The sequence below is a fragment of the Cynocephalus volans genome, chromosome 10 (assembly GCF_027409185.1).
Source record: "Cynocephalus volans isolate mCynVol1 chromosome 10, mCynVol1.pri, whole genome shotgun sequence".
NCBI classification, from domain to species: domain Eukaryota; kingdom Metazoa; phylum Chordata; class Mammalia; order Dermoptera; family Cynocephalidae; genus Cynocephalus; species Cynocephalus volans.
Window position 1 is genome coordinate 38401186 of NC_084469.1, and position 25751 is coordinate 38426936.

Below are 25751 nucleotides of genomic sequence, written 5' to 3' on the forward strand. Positions count from 1 at the left end.
TCGCGACTATAGAACCTATAAAGTATATGCTATTTTGATGTCTATTTTTCAGATAAAGAAACACAAAGTGTATGTAATTTGCCTAAATCCATGCCTCTACTAAGCTCAATGGTCCTCCAGAGGAGTCCAAAGTGAGGTCTACTACAGGTAGTAGACCTACGCTCACTTAGGGTCTGGAGGGCTGGGCTATGTAGATCCAGATGCTCTAGACCAAAACAACACAAAAATAATAACAACAAAAATCTGAGCCCTAAATCTAATGTCATAAAAGTGGAAGCTTCTAGCTGCAGGCATAGATCTGGATGGACCGCTTCTCAAACAGGCAACCCCATGCGAGGAAAGAAGGAACCGAGATTTACTTATTTAACAATGGTGTGTAATCCTCCTGAGAAAAACCAGGTCAAAAAGCAGTTAATAGAATGATTGAGACCCAATAAATGATATTCAGATGGGACTCTGGGCTTCCTGGCAAGCACGTCAAAAAGGAAAAGATGATCGAGTTATACACATCTAGTTATTAGAAAGACAGAAGTTTACCAGTTCTATGGAAGAAACCATGATTTTCTGTGTCAAATTCTAAAATAACCTTACTGTACAATGCAGATAAGTTACATAGAAGGCAGTGAGTGACAGTTTTATAGAAACTGTAGGTGCAGAGAGGTGGTTTTAATATGACTTTTTAAAAATGGCCTTTGATAAGGCTGGATGAGACACTAAAGCAAAATTCAGTGGAAATCTTTAAGAGAGGGTCGGCATATGTCTTAGTTCGTTCGGGATATTGTATCATAGACTAGAGGCTTACAAACAACAGAAATTTATTTCTCACTTTTCTGGAGGCTGGAAGTCTGAGATCAGAGTGCCAACATGGTGTTCTGGTGGGGCCCTTTTCCTGGTTGTAAACTGCTGACTTCTCCTATATACTCATATGGTAGGAAGAGACAAGGGTACTCTCTGGGGTCCCTTTTATAAGGGCTCTTAATCCCATTCATGAGGGCTACATTATCATTACCTAATTACACTCTAAAGGTCCTACCTCCTAATACCATCTCCATCTCCTTGGAGGTTAGGATTTCAACATACGAATTTTGGTGGTGGGGTGGGGAGGGACACAAACATTCTGTCCATTGCAGCAGAGCACATAGTACTCCTGAAAGAAGAGGCACAATTGAATGCAAACCATCACTATACACACATGCATCCTTGCAAGATAACCCAGATTAATTACATATTAATGTGTTTTAGCACATTTATTCTGGTATTAGTCAAGTATATTAAATTCTAATTGTACAGTAGCTTTTCTTGTATGTGGTTTGCCCTAGGCCATGAGACATTTATTCTTTATAAAATCTAATCACATTCAGCAAACAATTACTGATCCCTACTCTGTGTCAGGCACTGTTCTAAGTACTGGTGATGCAGGGGTATAAGAGGCACTGTCCTTGACCACGAGCTGTGAAGCTCACAGGTTAGGACAGGTGATGACAGTCAAGAGACAAGGAAGGCTATCATGAGGAAAGCACTGGAAGCCCTAGGGACCCAGAGGAAGACCTCAGCAAGTAGACAAGAGATTGGAGCATGCTTTTCAAAGGGGATGACGTGTGGGTTGAATCTTGAAAAATGCACAGGAGTTGTCCAGACTGAGGAAGAGTGTATGAGGGAGGACATTGCCGGCAGAGGGAAGAGCTTGGGTCGGAGCAGCGTGCTCAGATGGAACTGTTTGTCTCTTGACTGCAGTGGTGGTCACATGTGATCAAAATGCACAGAATAAACACACACACACACACACACACACACACACACACACACACAAGGGACCTTTCTGTATGGTGGGACCATCTTCAAAGACAAAGCCTTGCAGTCTGAGGAATTACGGAGACATGGCAGCTCTCTGTCCTTGCTGCCCCTAGTCAAGCAGGTTTGTGCTAATTACTGTGGCTCTGACCTTTAGAATATAACATTCCTAATCCGATTCCCCAACACTCCTCTCTAGAAAGGCTGCCGTCAGCAGAACACTCTTAGACAATTATTAAGTGAAAAGAAATTGCCACAAAGAAGTAAAGGTGAAATCTACTTGTGGGCAGAGGTATGGGAGTCCATCTGGTTCCCTGCTGTGACCAGCCTAGGAAGACACTGTTTTCCTTATATGTGGACATCTCTGACCAGCTGCCTGATCCAGCTTTTCCTGGTCCAGCTTCCACAGTGTGGAGCCCAGGAAATTTTTCATCTTGTGTTTGCCTTTGTGATCTGTGCAAGTCCTTTAATTTCTGATCTACAGATTCCTTGTCGAGAAGAGAGGGCTAAAATGTGCCTGCTCGTCTCCTGCAGATGTGAATGTGGCTTTTGGAATCCTCTACTTCTTTCTGACTGGCCACCCAAACAAGTGGCACAATCTCATTCCTCAACTTTCGCCTAGCTAAAAATCTTCAACTCTGTGGCCTTGCTCCCATCCAGACACCCATGGGCCTTTCTGAACCTGTTTTCATTCAGACCAGGGCCGTCTTGTTCCTTCCAAAGCAAGCAGAGAGCCACCACTTTTGCTTCTGTAATGACAAACCATTTGCAGATGTAAATAAAGGCATAGGCGCATTAAACAAATAATACACATTTAAGCACAAGAAATGGTGCTGGAGTACCCTGCAGCCTTCACAGTTTTCAGAGGAGGGAAGGTAAGAAGAAAATAAGGAGGAGGTAGGGTCTCTGAATTAAGGACAATATCCTCAGAAATTTAGGGCTGGACTAATTCACCCAATGCAGGCTATTGTTTAGTTCCCAAAATACTCTGGAGAAAGTGGTGTAATCTGTGGGAATAATGAGCAGTTGAATATTTTAGCTTAACTGCTGCTGACCTTGGGCAAGACCCCCCGCAGCTTCCAGGAATGGGCTGAATCAAACCTGGGAATGGAGCCACCTTTCCTGAGTTAACACAAATCTCCTAATGCCAGACTCATTAACAGCTCACCCCACTCCGGCCTCCGCAAGTTTGCTTTTTTTCCTTCCAGCTGCACCTTTTCAGAGAGGAGGCAAGCATTTCACATTTCCCCATATAGAATACTCTTGCTGCTTTGACAGATTCCTACTCTGCCCTTTTTGATGGATTTACAGGAGAGCTGCCTCGTTAAAGCTTTATCACAAACTTTGTCACCATCTCCTCTATTAATTTTTGGTTTTTTTTTTTTTTTTCCGTTTTCATCCATTCTAAACCCAAACATTTGGTGGCCGGCTTGTTCTGCTACGGATGGAAATAAGTGTGCGAAGGGGCATGTTATGACAATGAAGCACTGATAAGACAGTAGAAGGTTTATCAAACCTGAAAACAGTGGTAGGCAGGGCCGGAGGGACAGTGGGCATGGGCAGCTCCATTGTGGAGCTCCTCGCTGCTAACTGTGCTTTCGACTCTATAATGATGCCTTGGACTCTCTGATGTGACAGTCCATTATGACTTGCCCAGGACTTGGTGTGTTAGGGCATACAATGGAAATACAATAACTGCCTGGTTTATAATCTCCCTGGAAGTGGAAGGGAAAAAGGAGAAGCCAAGGCTAGAACTACCATTTACGGAGTAGCTCCTAAGCACCGGGAACTTCGACGTTATTTTACTTAGTTTTCGTAAGTGCTCTTCGAAAGAGAAGAGGGAGGCTCAATTGTCCTATTAAAAAAATAAGGAAAGGAAGGTTGCTAAGAGTTACACTGTCTCAAGCCAAGCCCGTATGCGTATACTTCCAGTGAGGTTTACCCAACACAGATTGTGCCTTTAGCTTTCTGAGGAAGGTCTTGAACTCTGTGACTTGAGTGTCTATTTTGTGTCCCATGGGGTTTATTGCTTTAGGGGACACTGTACAGATATAAAAATCTGATTCTCTCTCTTAAGGAGTTTACAGTCTTGGAAAGAGAAAACACAGGAAGGGAAGAAAAGAACATAGATTTATTGTCTGTTCTTGAATGTCAGGCACTTTTCCTATATTACTTTGTTCAGATTGCACAACAGTCCCTTGCAGTAAGGTTTAACATCCCCATTTTATTGATATGGAAACTGAGACTCAGAGCAGTTAAGTAACTTCTTAAATTTTATACAGCTAATAGTGACTTCCCATTAAACTATGGAGCCTAAAAATTGGAGAATAAACTTAATAAAGTGCTAAAGCCCCCTCGGGCCAAATTCTGTGAAGATCAGTGAGGTGGAAAGACAAAAGACAGTGGTTGAAACCTCTTGGAGGGGTGGGGTTTGGGAGCTCCTTAGCAATTAGGTGTGGGTTGGATGGAAGGGAGAAACAGGTTGGGCATGTCACATGTCAGAACCAAAGGAGTAAGGCCTGCATTAATCACACACTAGCCACCTTAGTGTTCCATCGCTAAAAGGACTCACAAGACCCATCTTTATACAGAGAGCAGGATATTACAGGATATTATTACAGGATAAGAACACAGCAGAGCAAGAGCAGAAGCATATGCATTGAAGGGGTCTGGATATGGCAGGTGCAGGCTGACACACGGTATGTGCCCTATCCCTGCATCTGGAGAGAACACCAGGGATCCAGGTGGCTGCAGCAGCAGCTGCAGGAAAGCCGGACTCTGAGGTCTCCCCACCCCTTACCCTGCCTGATTTCTTCTCTCACATAGTTCAACCTCCTTGCCTCCCACAGATTCTCAGAGGGACAGGGCTTCCTTACTATAGCCTAACCCACCCTGCCGTTAAACTGAACTCAAGCCTGTCAAACTAGAATGTATGGGATTTAAATATAGTTTCTTTATCTTCCCCCATTCCACCAATCTGTTTTTTCTCCATCTTACCCATCTCAGAAAGTAGTACAACGATCCATTCAATTTTTTCCACCTCTTCCCCTTGCTTTTTCTCTATTTAAAACATTTTAAAATTTTATCTTTAAATTGACATCCATTAAAATTAGATTTGGGTGGGAATGTTGCTGGAAAACTACTCGACAATAAAAAGGAATGGATTATCGAGGAGTGATAATGTATGAATCTCAAAGGTGTTGTGCTGAGTGAAAGAAGCCAGTCTGAAAAAAGGTTGCATACTTATGATTCCATTAATATGACATTCTGGAAAAGGTCAAGCTGTAGGGACTGAGAACAGATCCGTGGTTGCCAGGGATTAAGGGTTAGGATGTACTGTGATACATTTATCGATTTACCCACTGAAGGACATTTGGGGTACAAGGTTTTATTTGGATGTAAGTTTTTATTTCTCTTGGGTAGATACCTAGAAATAGGATTCCTGGGTCATATGGTATGTTTTTATTTAATTTTAAAAGTTCCAATAATTTATATAAACCAATAAGCCAAATTATTTTCCAGAGTGGCTGTCATCCATTCAATTTTTAAAGTCAAAACCTAAAAATTATTGTATATCACTCTTTCTATAACTCCCCACATTAAATCTGCAAGTCTTCATGGTTCTACCTCCACACTGTAGCATCAAACAGTCCATCTCTCTCCATCTTCACTGCCACCACCTTGACATGAGTCACCTCTATCTCTCGCCTGGGCTACTTCAAGAGCTGCCTACTCATCCCCACATCCTCTCTGCCCCCGCCCCCTACAGCCCATTCTCCATAGAGCAGCCAAAGTGATCCTTTTCAGGTATTAATTGGGTCAGATAACTCTGTACTTCTAGCCTCCATGGATTTCCCCTTGCACTTGGCCCTCAGAACGCTCGGCAGTCTGGCCCACGGCTGCATCTCAGCTGTCCTTCCACTCTGCTCTGCATTTTCTTTGCTGCAGTCAACTACCCTTCCTTCCGTGAGTTCCCAGGATGAGCTCTCCCAGACCTCAGGCCTGTGGACATTCTGTGACTTGCTCTTCTCTGGGCTCTGGGCATGTGGCTCCTTTACACCCTGGCTTAAGTGCCACATTCTCACAGGGCCTTCATATCCATTATGTAGCTTATCCAAATTAGCTGTTTTTATAGTCTCTGTTTACTCATTTGTTATTTTTCCAACTAAAACGAGAGCACTTCTAGAGCAAGGAACTCTTCCAGGCTGTCACTAGTACCTGGGACGGTTCCTGACTCAAAATAAGTGTGTTTTAAAAATATTTAATAAATAAATGCAAGAATGACAGCCTACACTACTTATTTAAAGAGAGAGAGAGAGAGAGTCTGTGAAGATTTTATATGAGATAACTTTACCTACCTCATAAAATCAAATGAGCCAGTGTAAGAGGGCACTTCAAAAAGCTCACGGAAAGATTCATATGATCTTTCAATTCTACTTTTCCATGAACTTTTTAAAGTACTCTTGTATGCAAAACTTTTCCAGTACTCTCACACGCAAAAAAGTGTGAGCTTAAAAAAATAGTGATTGAAGCAAATTTCTGAGAAAGGAGGAGTTTCAACCTTCTTAGGATGACAAATCTCTTCGTTCCTTTAATAAATATCTACTGGATTTGTAAAGGTGGATGCAGGTGCACAAAGGTGAGCTTCACACCCGAATGGCACCCCTCATGAGAACAGAACACATACCCAGCAGAGCTTGCACCAAGGAAAGCTCAGGAATGGCCATTTTTAACCCACTGAGCATTCTCTCTCTCTGACACCCCCAACCCTCACAAGAATCACAGCAGGCTTCTTGCATTGCATGTTAGAAGGGCACACCTTCACAGCAGGGCGCTGCGCTGGGTGCTGCTGGCGTCTGTGATGGCTGTGCCGCTTATAGATCCTTCTAGGCATCATAAAACTCTTAGGAGTCTCTTCGCACTCAAAACAATAAACATCATTTTAAGATATTTTTCAAATCACATTTGTATTAAAACTCATCCATTGTCTTCTGGAGACCATGAAGGATTGAGGTCTGACATAGAGATTAAAAGGCATAGATGTGCGTTTTGTCTTGGAAGCCCCTCACCCTCACCCCTGAGCACCTGTGACCACCTTAGCCTCTTCCGGTCTCTCACCCTCATCCTAGCAATTTAAATTGTCCTGGTTGGAAAAGCCCTTTGTAAATTTAAATCCATCTCTTTATATTTCCAGTGGCATTCTTTACCAGACTAGTCATGAAGGTGTCATTGTGCATGCAGGAGGCACAGTTTTAAGAGGATGAATAGGAGATAGAAGACAGCGTACACCAGTGGCACTATGAACTCCACCAGATCCATTTCTAATTCCTCATCACACACAAGGGTACTTCATAAAGTTCATGGGAAGATTTGTATTATCCTTTAATTCCATTTTTCTACGAACTTTGTTTTTAAGCACTCTCATATGGTCATACAGGCGGTGCTCTGCACCGAGGCACCAGGTAGAAAGAGGCTTTTTGCTCACTGGGGCTGTGACAATCCAGAGGAGTTCCCTTTTCCTAATGCACCCAAAGGCACCCAATGAGCTGGCTGTGCCTGTTTCCATGAATGCCTCCTTCACAGACAGAAATAAGCAGAAATTAGACGGCCAGAAGTAAGCCAAGCTAAGTACTAGCCTGGGGTCTACCACCAACTGAGGCAAGACTGTTCCTTTCCTGGCTCCCAGCATCCACATGCATAAAATGATGAGCTTGGATGAGACTGTTGCTTTTCACACATTTTATTTTGTAGCTGCAGAGCCATGTCCTCCAGTGAAATTGTTCTCTGAAGCTAGTTAGCAAAGCGAATGACCTTGTGGCTGGACTGCTGGAGGTGGAAAGGGCCGAACCCCTGGCCCTCACCACAGCCATGCCACATCTCTCCACACACAGTGAAGAGCTGCCAGAGTTGGTGGCTGTCTTGAACATTTTCTTTAGGGCTGTATTTCCGTGATTTTACAAGAAACTGCCAAGCAGGAAAATATCCCCTAGAGATTGTAGAGAGTGGCGGACCAATAGAAATCATAAGACACATAGTTCCACAATGCCCTGGCCTTTCTCCTGGGGGATGCTTTTCAAGTCTTTTTAGCAAGGCCCTCAGTTCCTGCCAGTTGTCACTCACTCACTTCCCTCCATAGAAGCTTCTAGCTCTTTGCCTCCACCCATGATCCCTTCTAGCTCTCTGCTGTGGCGTATGTTCCCTTGATATTGGGAGATTCTTAAAAGAAGTTAACCCCCTTGTCAGTTCCAGCTCCCTCAAGAGCCTATCTGTAAATCTCTGACTAATTGAATATTCATGGTGACCAGCTGAATATTTGTGATGCCAGAAAAGCTCCATAGGGCCCTTTCTTCTCTGCCTACATGCAGTCTTTCCAATGCATGCAGCCTTCCCTCCCAGAGCTGCAGCTGAGGTCCCCTCCCTCGTCCCCAGCGCAGACCTCCATTCAGCTCTCTCCCCTACACTCTCCTCCCCTTGCTGTTGATCCTCTTCCATCAGTCCTCAGCCATCCTGAGAGCCTCTTCTGAATGACACCTCCACCCACCCAGACGACAGTTACAACACAGGTTCAAACCTCCCTTCCACAGTAGAAGCTTTCCAAGAACTTCACGGGGCTAGTTTCTGCACAGGGAAATGCCAATTTCCTATTGACTTCCATAAAGAGAGACACATGAATGCCTGAGAAAAACAACCTCATTAGCCAAATAAATTAGCATTTATCAATCACCTACCATGTGTTAAGAATTGTTGTAAATACAAGTCTTATCTTTCTTATGTCAAATCAGCAACTATCTCTAGAGTAATAATACAACTTTCTCAGGCTTCAGTTTTCTCATCTGTAAGATGGTGAAAACGTCTGCCTGATGTTTGGTTGATGAAATGATGGAATCAGCTCAGCACAGCCAGTTGGTGGGCAGTAATACTGTAATAATAGCATATTACAAGAGAGTATTCCTCCTCTCTCCCTGTTCTTCACTCTCCCCTCCTCTGGGTTTGTGGTCAGGGAATAGAGAAAACTAAATATCCCAAGGGTGAGCTTTGAGCCTTTGGCAGAGGAGCAGTTATTTCTGCGGCTGCCCTGTTTAGCGTAGCAGACCATGTACTAATGAGGATGGATGAGGCGTGCGGAGGAAAGGATTTGCTCTCCTGGAAGATCCTGAACTGTGGATGCAGACAGTCATGATGGCCAGGATGAAGGGCCCCTCTGCAAACTCTCCAGGTGGACCAGGCCCCCTTGTTTAGTGCACAGACCAACTTTGTGTCCTTGTATCAACTGGGCATCCACTTGCAGCCCAAATGCAATGCTGTTTCCTGGCCCACCCTTCTCTCTTGAGAAGCAAGATAGCACAACACTGCTCCTAGATTTAGACAGGCTCCCTGTGGATCTGCCACATGCCCTCTGTGTGGCCTTTGACAGGTCTCTTAACCTCTCTAAGCCCTGATATCCCACTTGACAAGTGGGCATAATCCTGCCCTGTCCCCATCACTGTGTAGTTGTGAAAATTAAGGGAGTTCTGGTGTGAAAGACATGGTGAATACAAGACTAATTTCAAATGAAGCCTTCAACTCTCCTACACTGAGTTAATCCTGTGTTCCTCTGGACTGCCTCCTGAATATGAATAATGCACCCCCATTACAGTATTGCTCATAGTCTGCCCTGAGTAATAATGAGTTATTTGCTTGTATCTGTTGGCTTACTAGACAGTAGCCTCCATTGGGCAGGGTATAGCTCTTATTTATCTCCACCTTCACCCCTGTATGCAGCACCATGCCCAGCACATAGTGGATGCCCTTATTGAGTGTTTAACAGATGCAATAATGAAGATCTCCTTGTGCCTGGACTCGCCCCACATGTTATCTTTCATGTACGTTCAATAACTGCAGGCAGGAGAGGGAGGTTCTCTTAAGACCCACATTCCCTAGCCTGGGGGACGGGCCCCAGTCAGCAAGCTGGTGATGCAAGTGGAAGGGAATGGGAGGAGTAGACAGTCTGCATGTGAAACCCAGAGGCCAGCGTCTTCCCTCCCTCCGTCCTTTCCTGTGTTCAGCCACAGAAGACATCACGTCTTCAAAGCAATTGCGTCTTATCGCTAAAATTTCTTCTCTGTTGTCTGGGCAAGTCCCTGAAATGGCTGCAAGAGAGCCCCAGCTGATTCATACCAGCCACTGATGGAGCGGGGGCTCATGAACCCCAGAGCCAGCGCCCTCAGGAGGGACTGCGGCCGGCCCTGGCTGCAGGGGTCACAGGCGAACGTCCGCCAAGCACACTGGCAACAAACATGGTCAAGGCCAGAAAATAGGACCTGTGAGGAAAGGAGGAAGCCATCTGCTTGATCAATCATGAAGGAGAACAAGTAACGAGGAGCATGTCTGTGGGAGGTGTTGACAAGGACAGCAGCACCCAGCTCACGAGGCCGGGCGGGAAGAGAAGGGCAGGCACCACTATGTCAGGGCGTGTCTGGACAGAGGAAGCGAGGACTTGTCCACTCCTGGCAGCTGGCTCAGCCGGGCACCAGCATGGTCTCCCAGAAGCAGCTGTGGAAAAATGACAGGCCTGAGTCTAGCAGAGGAATTTGGGAGCAGGAAAAGGGAGAGAGTGCTGAGTCTGTATACTTCTCCCTTCTGAGTGTGTCCAGAACTCCTGGATAATCCACCAGACATGGTGTGTGGGGTGGGTGGGGGGACAAGGGCCAGAGTGACCCTCCAGTGTTGAGTCTTTTACCAGGCAAAGCCCACATCCCTCGATATGGGTCCTGCCACTGGCCCCAGGGCCTGGCTAAGCCTGCAGAGAACTAAGTCCCTGAATGTCTCCTCATCAGCTAAAGACTGACAGAACTGCCATCATTAGCGGATTGTGATGGAATAACAAGCCCTCTTGCAACATCGATTTTTTTTCTAAGCATAGAATTTTATTGACTAATTCATGGATGATTATATAATGGTTTCTGTCTTCAGCAGTAACTATTAGTACACAGGTACTTCAAAAAGTTTGTGGAAAAATAGAATTAAAAGATAATGTGAATATTTCCATGGACTTCTTGAAGTACCCTTGAATATCTAAAGAATGTGCATTGGATCTGTTAAAAATAACTAAGTCTTTTAAAAATAAAAATATGTATAATAAATATAAAAATCATCTTTTGATTAGAGTTAAACAGCAAATACTCTTGTTTTAAAATGTTTTGGTATTTGTTTTAGTTAGGTATGAGAAGACACACAGACACAGAAATGACTGTCACAAAAGAAGAAGTTTTTTATAGTCACAGAGCCCTAGAAGTAGGAGGCACGCCACACCACGCAGGGCCACAGGGAAACACCGGGGTTGGTCAGGAGGCAGAAGAACGGGGAATGTAGGTCTTTTTTGTGGTTTCTGCAGGAAAGACAAGGCAGGGCAGGGTGAGCAGGCTTAGGGTTGGCTGGTTTGAATGATTTCAGCAGGCTCTGGGCATAGGGACTGTCCCTAGTTGTATGATACCTGGCCCTGGGTTGATTAAGGCAGGTAGATAGTGGAATGTGAGAGCCCCGCAGAAGAGGTAGAGGTGTGTGGGCTCTGGATTGTTGGTTTGCATATGAAAGGTGTGCTCCCAAGCAAGTCATTCACTATCTCCAGAAACTAGTTAACTCTAGGAAGGAGCAGTCCTTCCCCAGTCAGCAAAACCCCAGATACCAGAGCATCAAGAACACAGAAAATGAGAAAATGTAGTTAATATTAACTCTACATCGAGGTGCAGATGTGGGCACAGTTTATATTGTGTAGATATTGGTGGGCAATTGGATATTAGTGAGCCTTAGAGAGATGCAGCAAATCTTAGGCAAAGCCGTACAAAAGGGGAATAAAGATCAGCTGGATGAGAATGAAAGAAAGCATGTTAGAGAAGTGGGGCAAAGCGACAGAGCCTAGAGATTAAAGCTTGCTCCTCCCTTCTCTCTCCCTGTTCCCTTTGCCCTTTTTTGGCAGGGGAAGGCAGGTGTAGAGGGCAAAGTCAGTGTGAATCAGTGTACATCTGTAAATCACTCCGTGGAAGCTGAATGGCTTATCCAGCCACGATGTTCTAAATACACTGCCAGTGGGTGTTTGTCCCCACAGGCTTGTCTGTTCCAAGATCACAGATTCTCATCTTAACCCACTTTTCTACCAAGTTCGTGCAGCAACAGCTGCACAATGGATCAGGCAACCTCTGAACCCTCCCCCAGACTGAGCCCAGGATGCGGTGCTGCTGACAAGTGACACTATTAGCAGGATCGACTCTGTGGCAATGACCAATGTTGAGTCGATGGTTAGGCAATCCTCAGTGAGACCTTCTGCTTACTTCTCTCCTTACAAAGATAATAAACATGCTGACATTGTTTTGTCAACTACAATGCCCTACGTAATTTTAAGAGTCAGCTCTGTCATTTGACACACACTTGAACACTTGCTAGAACTAAGCATTGTGCTAAGTGCTGGGGACGAAATGCTGAGCATGGGAGGCACGGGTCATGCCTGGTTTAGTAGAGGGAGAGAGATGATAAGCAAACAAATAATTAGTTTAGTTGATTACCCATTGTGTAAATGCAGCAGCAGAAATAAACAGAGATGTGCAGAGAATAAAAAGGTGGGCCTGTTTAGAGAGATGAGGTTTGGCTTTCGGAGGGGAAGCTCGAAGGGGAGCTGGCCTGTGAGGAGGTAGAGAAAGAGCTCTCCGCACAGATGGAGCAGGAAGCCGAGGTCTCAAGTGGGGGTGGAGGGGCAACATGGCTTTTCTAGGAACTGAACTCCAAGGAACAGCAAGGATTTTATTCCAAGGCAGAGGGAGGGTTTGAAGCAGGGGCATGATGTGATTAAATTAATGCTTTTAAAAGATCAGCTTGCAGCTCTATGGAGGCTGAACTTCGGGGAGGCAGGAAGGAGAACAGAACCATCAGCTGGGAGGCTGTTGCAGTGGTGTAATCGAGAGAGACAGCAGTGCCTTGTGCAGCAGGTGGATCCAGGATGTACTCAGGAGTGACAGAGCTAACCCTTGAATACAATCTTAGAGGAGGAGTGAAAAGAACAAGGTTCAGGCTTCTGGCTTTGGATACTGGCTGATTGGTGGTGCCGTTTTTTGAGATGGAGAAGAAAAAGCGTGGGGGCAAATCATTGTTTTGTTAATATCATTGTAGTGATCATCATAATCACTATTAATAATGCTCCATCCCAACTCAGGTCTCAGAAAATGTGACATCAGCATCAATACTCAGTTAGGCTTTAATGTATCCCATACTCTTGACTCAAGGGTAGTTTCTCAACTATCGACATTTTGGGGAGAATCATTCTTTGCTCTAGGGGCTGCCCTGTGCATAATACTGACATTTGTGAGAAATAATTCTTTGTTGTCGGGGGGCTGTCCTATGCATTGCTGGAAGGTTAGTAGCATTCCTGGCCCACATCCGCTAAAGGCCAGTAGCATCATCTCCCCTAGTTACAACAATCATAAATGTCTCCAGATACCACCAATGTTCCCAAAGGATAAAATCACTCCTGCTTGACAGCCACTGCTCCAGAAGGAGAGGTCTGGAGCACAGGATCTGAGAAGAAGAGCATGTGAAAATTCTTTTAGGAAGAATATGCCTACTAGTTGCACTGGGAGTTCTCTGATTTGCCTTGTTTTGAATAGGGACATGTCCTGCAGCTTCTGGGCTAAGGGCGATCTTGAAGTAGCAGAAGGGGACTGGGAGAAGGCCTCACTTAATAGAAAAATAATGCACACCAAAAAAAAAATACAAAGCTCCCGTGCCAGGTGCTGCCACCTGATTTTCTCATTTAATCCCCATGATCACCCATTTTACACATAGGAAAGCAGAGGCTTAGAAAGGTTCATTTGCATGCATACTGTGACATGCAGTCATGAAGTGGTGGCAGTGGGGATTGGACTCAGGCCTTTGATGCCAGATCCTGCACATTTTCCTCATTATTACAGCTGCCTTTCCTGGAGCCTGTGGCATAACTCAAAATAGCATCTGCATCCCAGGGTGTTGCAGCTTCAGAGGGGAGAAAAGGCGGGCAATGCGACCCCTTCTCATGACACCAGTTACAGTCCTGTTCTACTTACTTGACCCTCAGGCACAGACCTGTGGAACTCGTTGGTGGGGGTGGTGGTATCCCTGCAAAATCTCAGTGGAGAGAGTCTCTGCTGCTGCCCCTCACCATCTAACCACCCTACCACCATCCCACCACCCTACCACCATCCCACCACCCTACCACCATCCCACCACCTTACCACCATCCCACCAACCTACCACCATCCCACCATCCTACCACCATCCCCCCCCACCAGCAGTCCCACATCCTCTTCACTCAGGTCTCTCACAAAAGCGCAGTCACACCAGGACTGAAAGACAGTGACTTTCCAGATGAACTAAGCAAGCTTTCTTTGGAGACTTAGTAAAGCCTGGGTCTCTCCGTAATAAGGGCAAAAGCAGACACAATCCCCACTCCTGAGATGCTCTCTCGTTGGCTCAAGATTCCCACGCACACCCTCCTCTCCAACTAGGTACACGGGCTGACCCCTCACTGGACATTTCAGGCCCACGTCTCAGAAGTTCAGTGAAGAGGCTCCTGGGCTCAGTCCCCCCAAGGAATGTGATAGGCATTGGCTTCCCCCACTTTGTAACAATGACTTTTTGACGGATCCAGCCCAGGAACCACATCACAGTGACAAAAGGCTAGTGTGTAAGTTCCCTGAGAATTGCCTGATACCATTTAGCATTCCTCATAGTGTCTAACACATTCCCTTGCAGGCATTCAGTAAATGTTTGTTAAATTGGTGGATAGATGGGAAGATGGAGGGATGGATGCATGGATAGAAGAATGGATGGATGAAAGGGTGAATGAATGGAAGGCAGGAAGGGAGGAAGGAGGAAGAACAGAAGGATTAACAGGCCTTTGACTTCAGGTCATTTATCCTCCTTGAGCTCACTTTTCCCATTTGTAAAATCTCATTATAATTTGTGCAGCCAAGATTTTGGCTTTTGATGAAACACCAGTGGAAGAGAACATAGGTTTTTTTTTTATTTTTAATTTTGTTATTAATCAGTGTGTGATGCATTTGAGGTAGGGTGAAAAATAAGAAGAGTACAGATTTAGATTTTGTCCTTGTGAAGCTGATCTTCAACATGAATCATAGTGTCATACACCCATGGCTTATAAGTCTGCTTTATGAAAAACTAGATGTAGAAGACAGAATTATTCACTTTTTCTAGGAATTGTCCAGGAGTAGTTTACCAGGCAAGAGTAGCATGGAACCACCAGGAGGCACATGAAATACAGACTGACCGTGTGCTGACGTGGATCTTCCATCAGCTCTTTAACCTCTGTCAGCCTGTCCCCTCATCCATGAGGTGGAGTTTATAATAGTGTCTGCTTTAACGGAGATTGCATCAATGAGACGAGGTTTGTGAAGCTCTGGACAACAAGCCGTGGCACGGAGCAAGCACTCCAGAAATAATAGCTGTTATTATTCTTCGCTTTACTAAGTGAATCACCACTCCTTTAAATAGTAAAAATGCCTTATGAGTCTTTTAAAAGGCTTTTAATTTTTTAAAGAATATGGAAGAATGAAAACAAAATAAAAGTTGCCTCAAATCACACCATTTATAATGATTAAAGAAGAGGAAATAATAGCCTCTTCTCCAGTCCCACTCTCCAGTTTATGTATACACTTTGAACAAAATCTTTCCCAACATTTCGCTATGCTTTATAACATATCTATATGTGTGTATTTGCACATATCTTTTTATATAAAAGAGATTGTTCTATTCATATGGGTCTGGAACTTGTTTATTTTTCAATATGTCTTGGAGAATGTTCCTGATCAGCTCATTTAGATCGATCACGTTCTTGATTTATCAGCTACATAGTACTTCAGAGTATAAATGTGCCATTACCTATTCAGCCATCCTATTGATGGACATTTAGGCTGTCATCCTCATGTATCCCAAGTATGAATCAATGTGAAAAATCTTTTGCCTATACACTTTATAAATATATGTCAAGCACTTATAGGTATTTGGAAAAGGGGTGCTGAATTTAAGATTATACAAAGAGTTTTAGCTAAATTAACCAATATTCTGTAAGCCATATGATCAGTAGATCCCCCGCTACACCCATTTGGATTTACTATAATTGTTAACATTGTAAAATTGGCTCAGCCCCAATTCCCACCTGGGTTGTAGTCCCAACTCCCACAGAAGAACATGTTTCTTATAGATTCTGAGGGCCAGGGGCAGGAAGCTCTGTCTTTCATCTTGCCTGAGAGATCCTCAAGTCTTGTCACCTTAGCAAAGTTGTAGCACGAGGTAAAGCTGGCCACGTCTGCCTAGAAATAGCTTTGCTTTCCACACAGGCCCCTGTCTCACACTCAGTTCCCTGAAATGAATGTGGTGTGCTCCTCGAGAAGGCACCTAGAGAGTCCAGAGTCCTGAGTCCCACAGTGGAGGAAGGCACCATCATGCTCCCAGGCAAAGAAAACAACCAAGCAGAAGAATCTCCTTTTATAAGCACCAGGTCTATGCTGTTTGTTAAAAGAATGAAAAAGCCGCCACCTTGAGTGTGTTTCTGTCTTCCCATACGTTCTCAGTTGCGCTCCAGTACTTACCAAAAGATTCAGCTCCTCGGACCAGCAACTCAAGTCTTCAACCACATGGCCTCTACCCACCGTTCTAGCTCTACACCCCACACGACCTGTCCCAACAGTCCCCTCCGTCTTCCCAGTACACTGTGTCCTTTCCTGCTCCCCCCATGCTCTCTCTGCTTCCTTCCTTTACCTTCTCATCTCCAGCTCACTGAACCTACAAGGCACTCAGAACTACAAAGGCCACCACTCCAGGAAGTCTTGGCTACGCCAATTGTGTCTCTCTTTTAAATTATTTTAATATTCATTATGCCTCTCATATTCAGCCTTGCACTGCTACAGTCTGCTTATATATAGCCTATGTCCTATATTAGATTATCAAGTCCTAGAGGACAGAAATCAGGCCACATAAAGCATTTTTTACTATCTACTGCGCCCTGCACATCATAAGCACTTAATATATATTTTAAAACCTTTTACTAAGAGCATGACTTATAGCCACACTGTTAATTGTTCTAGGAGTGTTTCCTCATGTCCCCAAGTCAGTGTCTAGCTGGTGGCTGGATACTATGTAGAGATGGGAGCAGGGAAGCTTCTTAAACACACTACTCAGCCTTCTCCTCCAGAAAGAGCAGCTTTGGCATGGATGTGGTGGGAAGAACGGACATGGTCTCAGCCAAAGGGAGGGAGGAGGCATTTGGAAGAGCCAGCAAGCTGACATGTTGCAGTGAACTCAGAAACAAGTCACTTAGACGCAGAAGGCTATTTTCTCAGCTTCCCTTGGAGAGACGTCCTAGCTGCCTGCCTGCAGGAGACCTGAAAGCTTCTCTAGAAGGCTGGAGCCATGCCACTCCCTCCACCCACACCCTGGCCCACCTCTGCCTGACCTCGCTCTTCCTGTACACTCCCACCCTGGCTGCTCCTCATTCAGGGCCCACTTCCCAGTCACCTCCAGAGCCAGCGTGCTCTCCCTCTCCTGCAGAAGTCCTATGCTTTGCAGAGGGCCGGTGTAGTGGCACTGCTCTGAGGCTGGGCTTTGCATGGGTCACCTAGCCATGGCTGCAAGAGGGCATGTCATTTGCACAACTGCATCTGTGCCAGGAGCCCTTGCAAATGCAGCCTCCATGCCTTTCTCCCTGGCTTGAGGAGAAATGCCCTTTGAGAATAGAGAGCTTGTAAGTGGTCATGTTGACTTTGTTTCTCTCAACTCAACTCCGCTAATAGCAGAAACATTCCCTCCACCACCTTCCCAAACCTAGTGCGTAAAAACTCAAGCCAAAGAAGGTTCTCTTGAAATGTAGTCCTGGGGCTGTAGGTGGAGGATTGCAGCAGCACCTCATTCTTCCCCTTTAGTGCTGGAAGCTCCCTGCAGCAGACTGTGTCCACAGTCTATAGGCCGGGATGAGGAGCTGGGTCCTGGGGCCCAAATTGTCAGTGCACACAGCTCCTGGAAGGTGTCTGCTCACAGCAGCTGCTCAAAGTGCCCACTGAACTGTGAATGAATGAATGCAAACATCCAGAGGATACGAGAACATGTCTGTTATCAAGTTGGGAATGTTGACATTGAGCCTGAAGGTGCTTAGAGTCCACCAAAAGAGAGGCCTGATCCATGGGGGCTGGTCAGGGAAAGAATCCAAGGACACAGGCTATGAGGGGTAAGGGAGCCTGAGGAAAGGGAAAATATTACTGAAGGAGGAAAGCAGCCCCAACCTCAAGGTCCCCCAATGTGCTACTCCTGAGTTGAGGCAGCTCTGGCTATAAAGGCTGTTTAGGAGAGGCGGGAACCCAATGCTCTCAGCCACAGACCCACTGTCCCTGAAATGCCTTGCTCAGACAGGGCACACCTACCCTGAGGCCTCCAAGGGTCTGTCACTACAGAGGAAAGGGAACTGGACAGCCCTGTGATCACAGATAACTGTGTGGGCACTGCAGACTAGCTCACATGTCCTTTACCACAAAACGTGGCCTGCAAGTGAGTGGTGGGAAAACCCAGGCCAGGGGCTCAGGCCAGAGCAAAGGGCACAGGCCTGGAAGTCAGCAGTCTGAGGTTCTGATGCCACTTCCACCTTGTACTAACTCTTTGTCCTTGGCAAGTCATCTTTGAAAAGGCTGCCTGAAGGTCCTGCGCAGCCCCACAGTTTGAGGACCTACCTTTGTGCTCAAAAGTTTAATCATCATACCTGCCCATTCATCCTTTCATACTCGGGATCCTGGTGGAGGATGGCTGATGGAAAGGACCTGAATATATATTTGTGAAGGACAGTTCCCATCTCTTCCAGCCTCCATGCCTGAGCTTCTTCCTGGGTCTCCAGTACATAGAATTAAGATGGGAAAAAGGAAGCCACATTGAACTACCTATTGCTACTGTCACTGAACCAGAATGTTCAGGTGCTCAGAAGTCACCACTCCCACCCACATACATACGGTCGTCCCCCCTTATCTGTGGTTTTAGTTACCACAGTTAACTGTGGTCCAGAAACATTAAATGGAAAATTCCAGAAATAAACAATTTATGTTTTAAATGCTACATCACAAAGCCTACATCATTCACTTCACTTTATCCCACAAGTAGGCAGTTTATCATCTCACATCATCACAAGAAGAAGGGAGAGTATAGTACAGGAAGATATTCTGAGAGAGAGAGAGCACATGCACATAACTTGTGTTACAGTGTGCTGTTATAATTGTTCTATTGTATCATTAATTATTGCTGTTGATCTCTTAGGGTGCCTAATTTATAAATTAAATTTTATAGTAAGTATGTACATAAAACGTAGCATATGTAGGGATTGATACTATCCAGGGTTTCACACATCCACTGGGGTCCTGCAGGTAGGGGGACTACAGTCCTAATCTGAACCTTGTTGTCTGCTTCCCTTCTTTACAGGGCTGGGTTTCTCCCGGCTGTCCGTGGAAAGGTGTTGTATTAGTTTCCTGTTGGTGCTATAACAAGTTACCACAAACTTAGAGGCTTAAAACACAAATTAATTATCTTATAGTTCCGAAGGTCAGAAGTTTGAAATGGGTCTCACCAGGATAAAATGAAGGCATCTGCAGGGCTGTGTTCTTCCTGGAGGCTCTGGGAGAGAGTCCATTTCCAGGCCTTTTCCAGTTTCCAGAGGCCACCTGCGTTCCTTGGTTCATGGCTGTGTCACTCCAGCCTCTATCCATTGTCATATCTTCTCTGACTCTGACCTTTCACTGGGGCTGCCCAGACATTCCAAAATAATCTTCCCATCTCAAGATCCTTAACTTAGGTCCATCCTCACAAAGTCCTCCTTGCCATGTAAAGCGACATATTCACAAACTTCAGGGGCATTATTGGGAGGACCATTGTTCAGTCTGTCACCCGGCGTAGCCCCGCTCCATTCCCGAGTCCCACTGCAGTGTATGCCTCCACGTCGTTGTCCATAATTGGTTTTTGCTCCTCGGTCAGATGTCCTCTTTCTCCAGACTACTCTCCACAGTCACCAACAAGCCACCACAGACCTCCAAAGTGTTTGTGAAAATTTCAGGTTGGAAAAGTAGAATAAAAGCAGAGTACAGGAAACAATTTCTAGATTGATGTCAGCCATCATCGATCTGAGAAGTATATTGGCCATCACCTCCATGGGGGCTTTTCTCACAGCCCGTGTTTTCCTTTGAACCTGTCACCTGCAATCTGGCTTGATCCTCCTCCTTTCTGCTTACTGAGGACTCTGTTATGCAGATTAGGTTCGATCTCTACTCATGCCCATCCAAGCCTATTTTTTGCATGTCTCCAGTGTCATTAAATGTCTGCTAAACCAAGGGCCGTGGCTCTGGATCTTCCCTCTCAGTAGCCACAAGGAAACATCAGAAGCTGTGAACGACAGGTTTTTCTTTAATGTGGAATACATCTCTCACTACTCTCAGTGACCTTATGGGGAACACTACCAGGATGTGTTCAGTTTGCAAACTGTCCATAGCTAGTTGCTATGGGCTTGAGGATTTATTTCCCTCCTAAGTACACACTCATTCATTGATTCAATGAATATTTATTGAGCATCTACTATGCTCCGCAGCAGGTACTGCTGTCAGCCTCAGGGTTATCATGATGAACAAGCTCACACTGCTCCCCACCTGGAATAAACCATCACCACCACTGTCAATTTATAGATTTTTAAGATCACCTCTAATTTCTGTCACATTGACCATAGGATGACAATGGTCATACAATGTGCACGTCATAGACTTCTCAGTCTCTTCTGTTACTTCTTAGATGCCAAAAAAGCCTGTCAGGGTAACTTTGTTCCTGCATAAAAGAAGAAAAGCTAGAGGAAAGTGGGACAAGAGAGGGACCCATTCCCCTCGCTGTGACATCCAAATCGAAGGCACTTCAGAGTATCCATGCTTACAGCAGTACCAGCCCTCATCAGGGATTCTAACAGGAAAGCCTTTGACTGTGTCTTAACTGGTTCTCGCCTCTCTGGGGAGTGAGAATATTTAATGGATTAAAGGGCCTCTTCTTGCAGCTCCTGTAGATGTGAGAGGAAAACAGTCTTCCTGTTCCCAGAGCTTAGTAAGGCGGAATAGATCCAGTGTAAGTGCCTGAAAGCGGGCTTGCTTTGGAGAAGCCTCCACGCAGATGATGGAGAGCCAAGCACTCCCTTTTCCCTCTAGGCCCTCCAGTGTGTGCAGCAAACATCCTTGTTCCTGTCAATACAGCTTCTAAAACCCTTACAGCTTTAAAAATCTCCTTGATATTAGTGGTTAGTTTATTCTTTTCCCCAAAAGCTTATGGAAGCATAAAAATTTTAAAGCCGGAAAGGACCTCAGAGAACAGATGCATTATTTAATTTATATTTTTAATTTTCCTAATTCAACAACTTCAGGGAGATGAGTTTATTCGCTCTGTTTCCCTCTGCTCCCTGGTCTGTTTCCCTTCATTGCCCACTCATGGCCCTTTGCTCTTTCTCCTCATCTGCTCCCCCCAGGCCAGCTTTCTCCTGGAAAATGATTCCTGGATGTTCTTTGCTTTCCTGAAACACTGTCCAGATGGGTTTCATTGATTCTCTCTCTTGTCCTTAAGTTAGGGTGCAGCTGTAGCTCTGTCTGCCCCCAGTAGCTTAGCTGGGTTACAAAGGGACAGGTTGTGCATAGACAAGGCCCAGATTTTGTAAGTAGGTGGGGACAGAAGCCACCAGGTGCATCCTCCAGGGTGCAGACTGCATGCCACGGCTTGTGCAAAAGGGGTTGCTGTGCCTGATTCTGGTAGTGCAGTGAGAACTGAGGAGGCCTAGAGGCTGGTATTCATCTGAACACTAAACTTAGCAGAAGGGGGAACCTGGCACACTGGGGTTACCTGAGGAGGAATTATAGGACAGCATCTGAGTTTGTTAGCACAGAGGCTAGTACAAGCCTGATTCTCAGAAGGGAAATCTCGAAACCCATTGTTTCTTTTAAAAGGAGAAGAGACAGTGTGATTCCATGAGCAACAACTGCAAAACTATCCAACCCCTCCCTCCTGAGGCTCCTGTCTAGAATGCAAGTCAGTGCCATGGGGAGGGGGCGGGGGCATCCCTGTGCCCACCACGAAGGACCTCACTTTTCTGCATAGGCACACTGGGGTGAGAACCTACTCAGTCCAGGTGGCCCTGATATCCTTCTCCGAGCATCCCTGAGTTTTAGGGCTGAGAGTGCATTTGACTCTGGGGAACCAATACTCTTGGAGAGTCAGGCACTGAGACTGGACTCAGGGAGAGCAGCTGCTGTGCTGTGAACACCCACTGGTTCCCACGTACCCGGTGGTGGCTCTTTCCTTTCTGATCTCACCTGAGCATGAAAGGTTGTTCTTAAAGGGGCCCCAGCCAGTGTCCCATCCTGACCTGGAAGCTGTGGCTTCTACCCTTTCCTCTGAAGATAACTCTTTGGGCTCCAGTGCCTTTCCAAGAATAGAAGACAGCCTCTGGCACAAGCGGAATGATCCCCCTGTGGTAGGCGAAACCATAGCCCCAAAGATGGTCACATCCTAGTCCCCAGAACCCATGAATATGATACCTTACATGGCAAAGGAGACACAAGATTGGAAGAGGATCTTGGATTACCTGGGTGGGCTCAATGCAGTCACCACGGTCCTTACAATAGGGAGAAGAGGGGGGTGAAGTATGTGTATTAAAAACATGGAGTCTATAAAAAAGTAAACATAGCATTCAAGAATTAGAGATAAAAATGATTTTAAAAATATTTAGAGACATATGTAAACCTTAGATGGCATTTATTAAAATAAAATATTGAAATAGAAGAGACTGTACACTAAATAAGATATGAGATAAAACCTGAAGTAGTAAGATGACAACTGAAGGTGTTATAAAGGCATACAGCAGGTTGAGGAAAGAATGAAAGGAAGCAAATAATGCTATGGGAAATGGCACTGGAACTGGCAAGGAGAAAAATCGAGTCTATAAAAAATATAAAAAGGATGGGAAGGACAAGCTGGAGATGTTCTGCAGAGGCTGAAGCGAAAGGACTAGGAAATGGAAGTGGCCAGAGAAAAGACCTTGAAGTTTGAGCTTAGAGAGTAAAAACCAGCATACAGCTGAAGGGAGTTCTTAAAATAAGAGACTTTAAAAAAAGAGGAATCGAATCAATGTAAAGGACAAAATAGTATAGAGTAGAAGAAAACTTAGCTGAATTTAGAAAGACTTGAATAGGTAGATGGAATGGGCTCCCCAGGAACAATTAGTTAAAAGTAACCAACACGTTGATACATTTTTTTTTTTTAATTTCAAGAATAAGGAAAGAATTTGCCAAATTTTCAAGCAAGGAATTAAAAAGGGAAAAAGCTATCTACAAAGGAACACAAGTTAGATTTGCCATGCTCTCTATAACATATGGTCATGTCAACTCCAGAAGGTGGAGCTACACAGCGGAAGGGAAGGTTTTGATTCAAGGTGTCCTTTACTTTTCAAGGCAATACAGAGACTTTCTCAGATATGTAAAAATTCCAAAAATATATCATGCAGCTTTTTTCCAAGAAAACCAAAAATAAATGTACACTGAGATGTTTCTCTGGCTGTCACACAATGAGTCAAAGAGCTCACAGGAGAAGACTATGGTGCTGGGGTATACATGGAAACTACTCAGACATAAAGATCTAAATAATTATTGTCAGTGCATTTACAAACAATGCAAATATCATGATTCTTGGAAGCAAAAACAAAAAAGCACATTTTAAAGAATGTAAAGATAATCATTTATTAATTTAGACCGGGTCAAAAATTTGATAGCACACAGGTAACTGAAAGGAGAAGGGAGAAGACAGTTAAATAAATATACAGTAACTTTTTCCTCCTCTATGTATATGTCATTAGATACTGTTTCATTATAGACTTCAACAATCATAAAAAGTATTAGGTTTGACAATATTTGTAAAATGAAAAGTAACTACTTATAGGGTTAAACATAAGACTATAAAGGGAAAAACAAAACAAGACATAGTCTCATAAGGCTAACGATAGGAAATAAAGCAAACAGCAAGAAAATATAAAAAGGAAAAAAACCCAAAATAATAATAACAATAATAATACAGACATAAGAACAAACAAATCAGGTATGAGACAAAGGTAAGTGGGTCCAACTCTTATATTAATATATAGACTTTCAGAATGGTTCAAGAAATAAAGTTTAGCTTTATGTTACCTACAAGAAATACACCTATAACATAATTACTCCAAAAATATAAAAGTTAAGAGCTGACAAACAACAGCAAAATACCAGGTATTGCAAATGAAAAGAAAGCAGGGCTTTCATAGAATCCAACTGATAAATCACTCATAGGATTCAGTCACTTTTTTATTAATGACATTTATAATCCATAATGAAGATCTAAGAGATCTGTGCCTTTATAGACATAATAATGTTACATCAATTCAAAGAATAAAGCTATAAGTATCTGCATATTTATGTATTTATAGTTTTTATTTATACATATTTATGGGGTACAGAGTTTGCTATCAGCATCAGCATTTGTGTACAGTATATGATGATCAAATCAATATTATTAGCGTGTTCATCATTACAAGCCACAATTACTTTTTGTGTTCCTTACCCAATTACTCCTTACCCTCTTCCCCATCATTAACATACAAAGAAGGAAAAACATTTTCTTTTCTGATGACCATGGGATATTTTAAAAATTTGACCATATATTAGGCTGTCAAGAAAATGCTGTGAATGGACTGAACAAGAATGAATGAAAACAAAGGCATTACCCATTCAATTCAGAATGTAGGAGGATACAATTAAATAAATCCTGGGAAATTAGGAGGGCATAATTGGTATAGATAAAAGCAGAAATTAATAAATTATAAGCTGAATTGATTAGTTAATCCAAGAATTGTGGCTTAAACAGAATAAAATAAAATAAAATATTCAAAGCATGCATCTACAGTAATGAGAAAGAACTAGAGAAGATCAAAATACACACAATAAGACCAAAATAGGGTAAGAAACCAGAGACATAGAAAACAGTTTTTCTTTAATATTCTCAAAAGAACAATTTTCTAGGAAACTTTCAAAATTGTACATTATCAAAGCTGACTTTTGAAAAAGTTTAAAAGCCTGAGTAGGTGAAAAATCATGGAAGAAGTTGAAAAGTTTGTCAATGAATTGCCCCCCAAAAAGAGACTGTGCAGACATAAATTTGCAAGCAATTTTGAAGATTTGTGATGCATAACATCACCAAAGTGAATCCATGATGATGTTACTTCTCCTTGAAAAAAGAGTTTATTTTACCTCACAATATCAGCCCGCCAAGTAGCTTAAAACTGGCATACATTTGGGTTCTTTAAGCTCGCTCTATCAAATAGGCTTACAGTTTTTAAAAAGGGCAGACCCTTTCCCCTCGTGTCCTGCTATAAGTACAATTAATAGAACAAAATGATCTCTCACTGTCCTCAGTTTTAAAACAGATGTAGTATTTTTATTCTCAGGATAGATGGCAAAGATGCTCTGGAGAAGGAAGCCAGCATTCACAAGGAGATAGAGGTAGGACTGGAGAAGAGGGGAGGAGATCAGAGCCAGCACAGACAGGGCATCTCCTACGCTCACTTGATTCACTCTGGGGAACGGGGACTTCAGCATGCAGGTGATTAGTGGGCAGGGCCTTCTCACAGTAATTGCCCACAGAGTCCCAGGAAACACTCTCCTGCGGTAGTTAAATGCTTCCCTGAAGCCCTGGCCTAGGCAGGCAGCTTAATGCACGGGGGAGCCTCTTCCTCTGTGAAATGAGATTTCACATGATTATTACAACAACGACCTATGAGAACAAGGGGATTAAAGTTGGCCCCATTGCTAGGGGAAGACCCAGAAGACAGGAAGAGGGAGAGCAGGAGGAGAAAGGCAGGGCAGAGA

At 44.1% G+C, this 25751-nt stretch overlaps 1 protein-coding gene across 3 annotated transcripts in view; it reads left to right on the top strand.

Annotated features, from left to right (window-relative positions):
- Positions 1-25751, top strand: part of SHISA6 (shisa family member 6) — a 279290-nt gene that overhangs the window by 192775 nt on the left and 60764 nt on the right. The window contains exon 4 of one of the 3 annotated variants that reach the window (XM_063113148.1): positions 16307-16312. The exons of the other annotated variants lie outside the window; for them this stretch is intronic. Within the exon in view, the coding sequence (XP_062969218.1) occupies positions 16307-16312 (6 nt within the window). The remainder of the gene's footprint in view (positions 1-16306; positions 16313-25751) is intronic. 3 annotated transcript variants of the gene reach the window in all.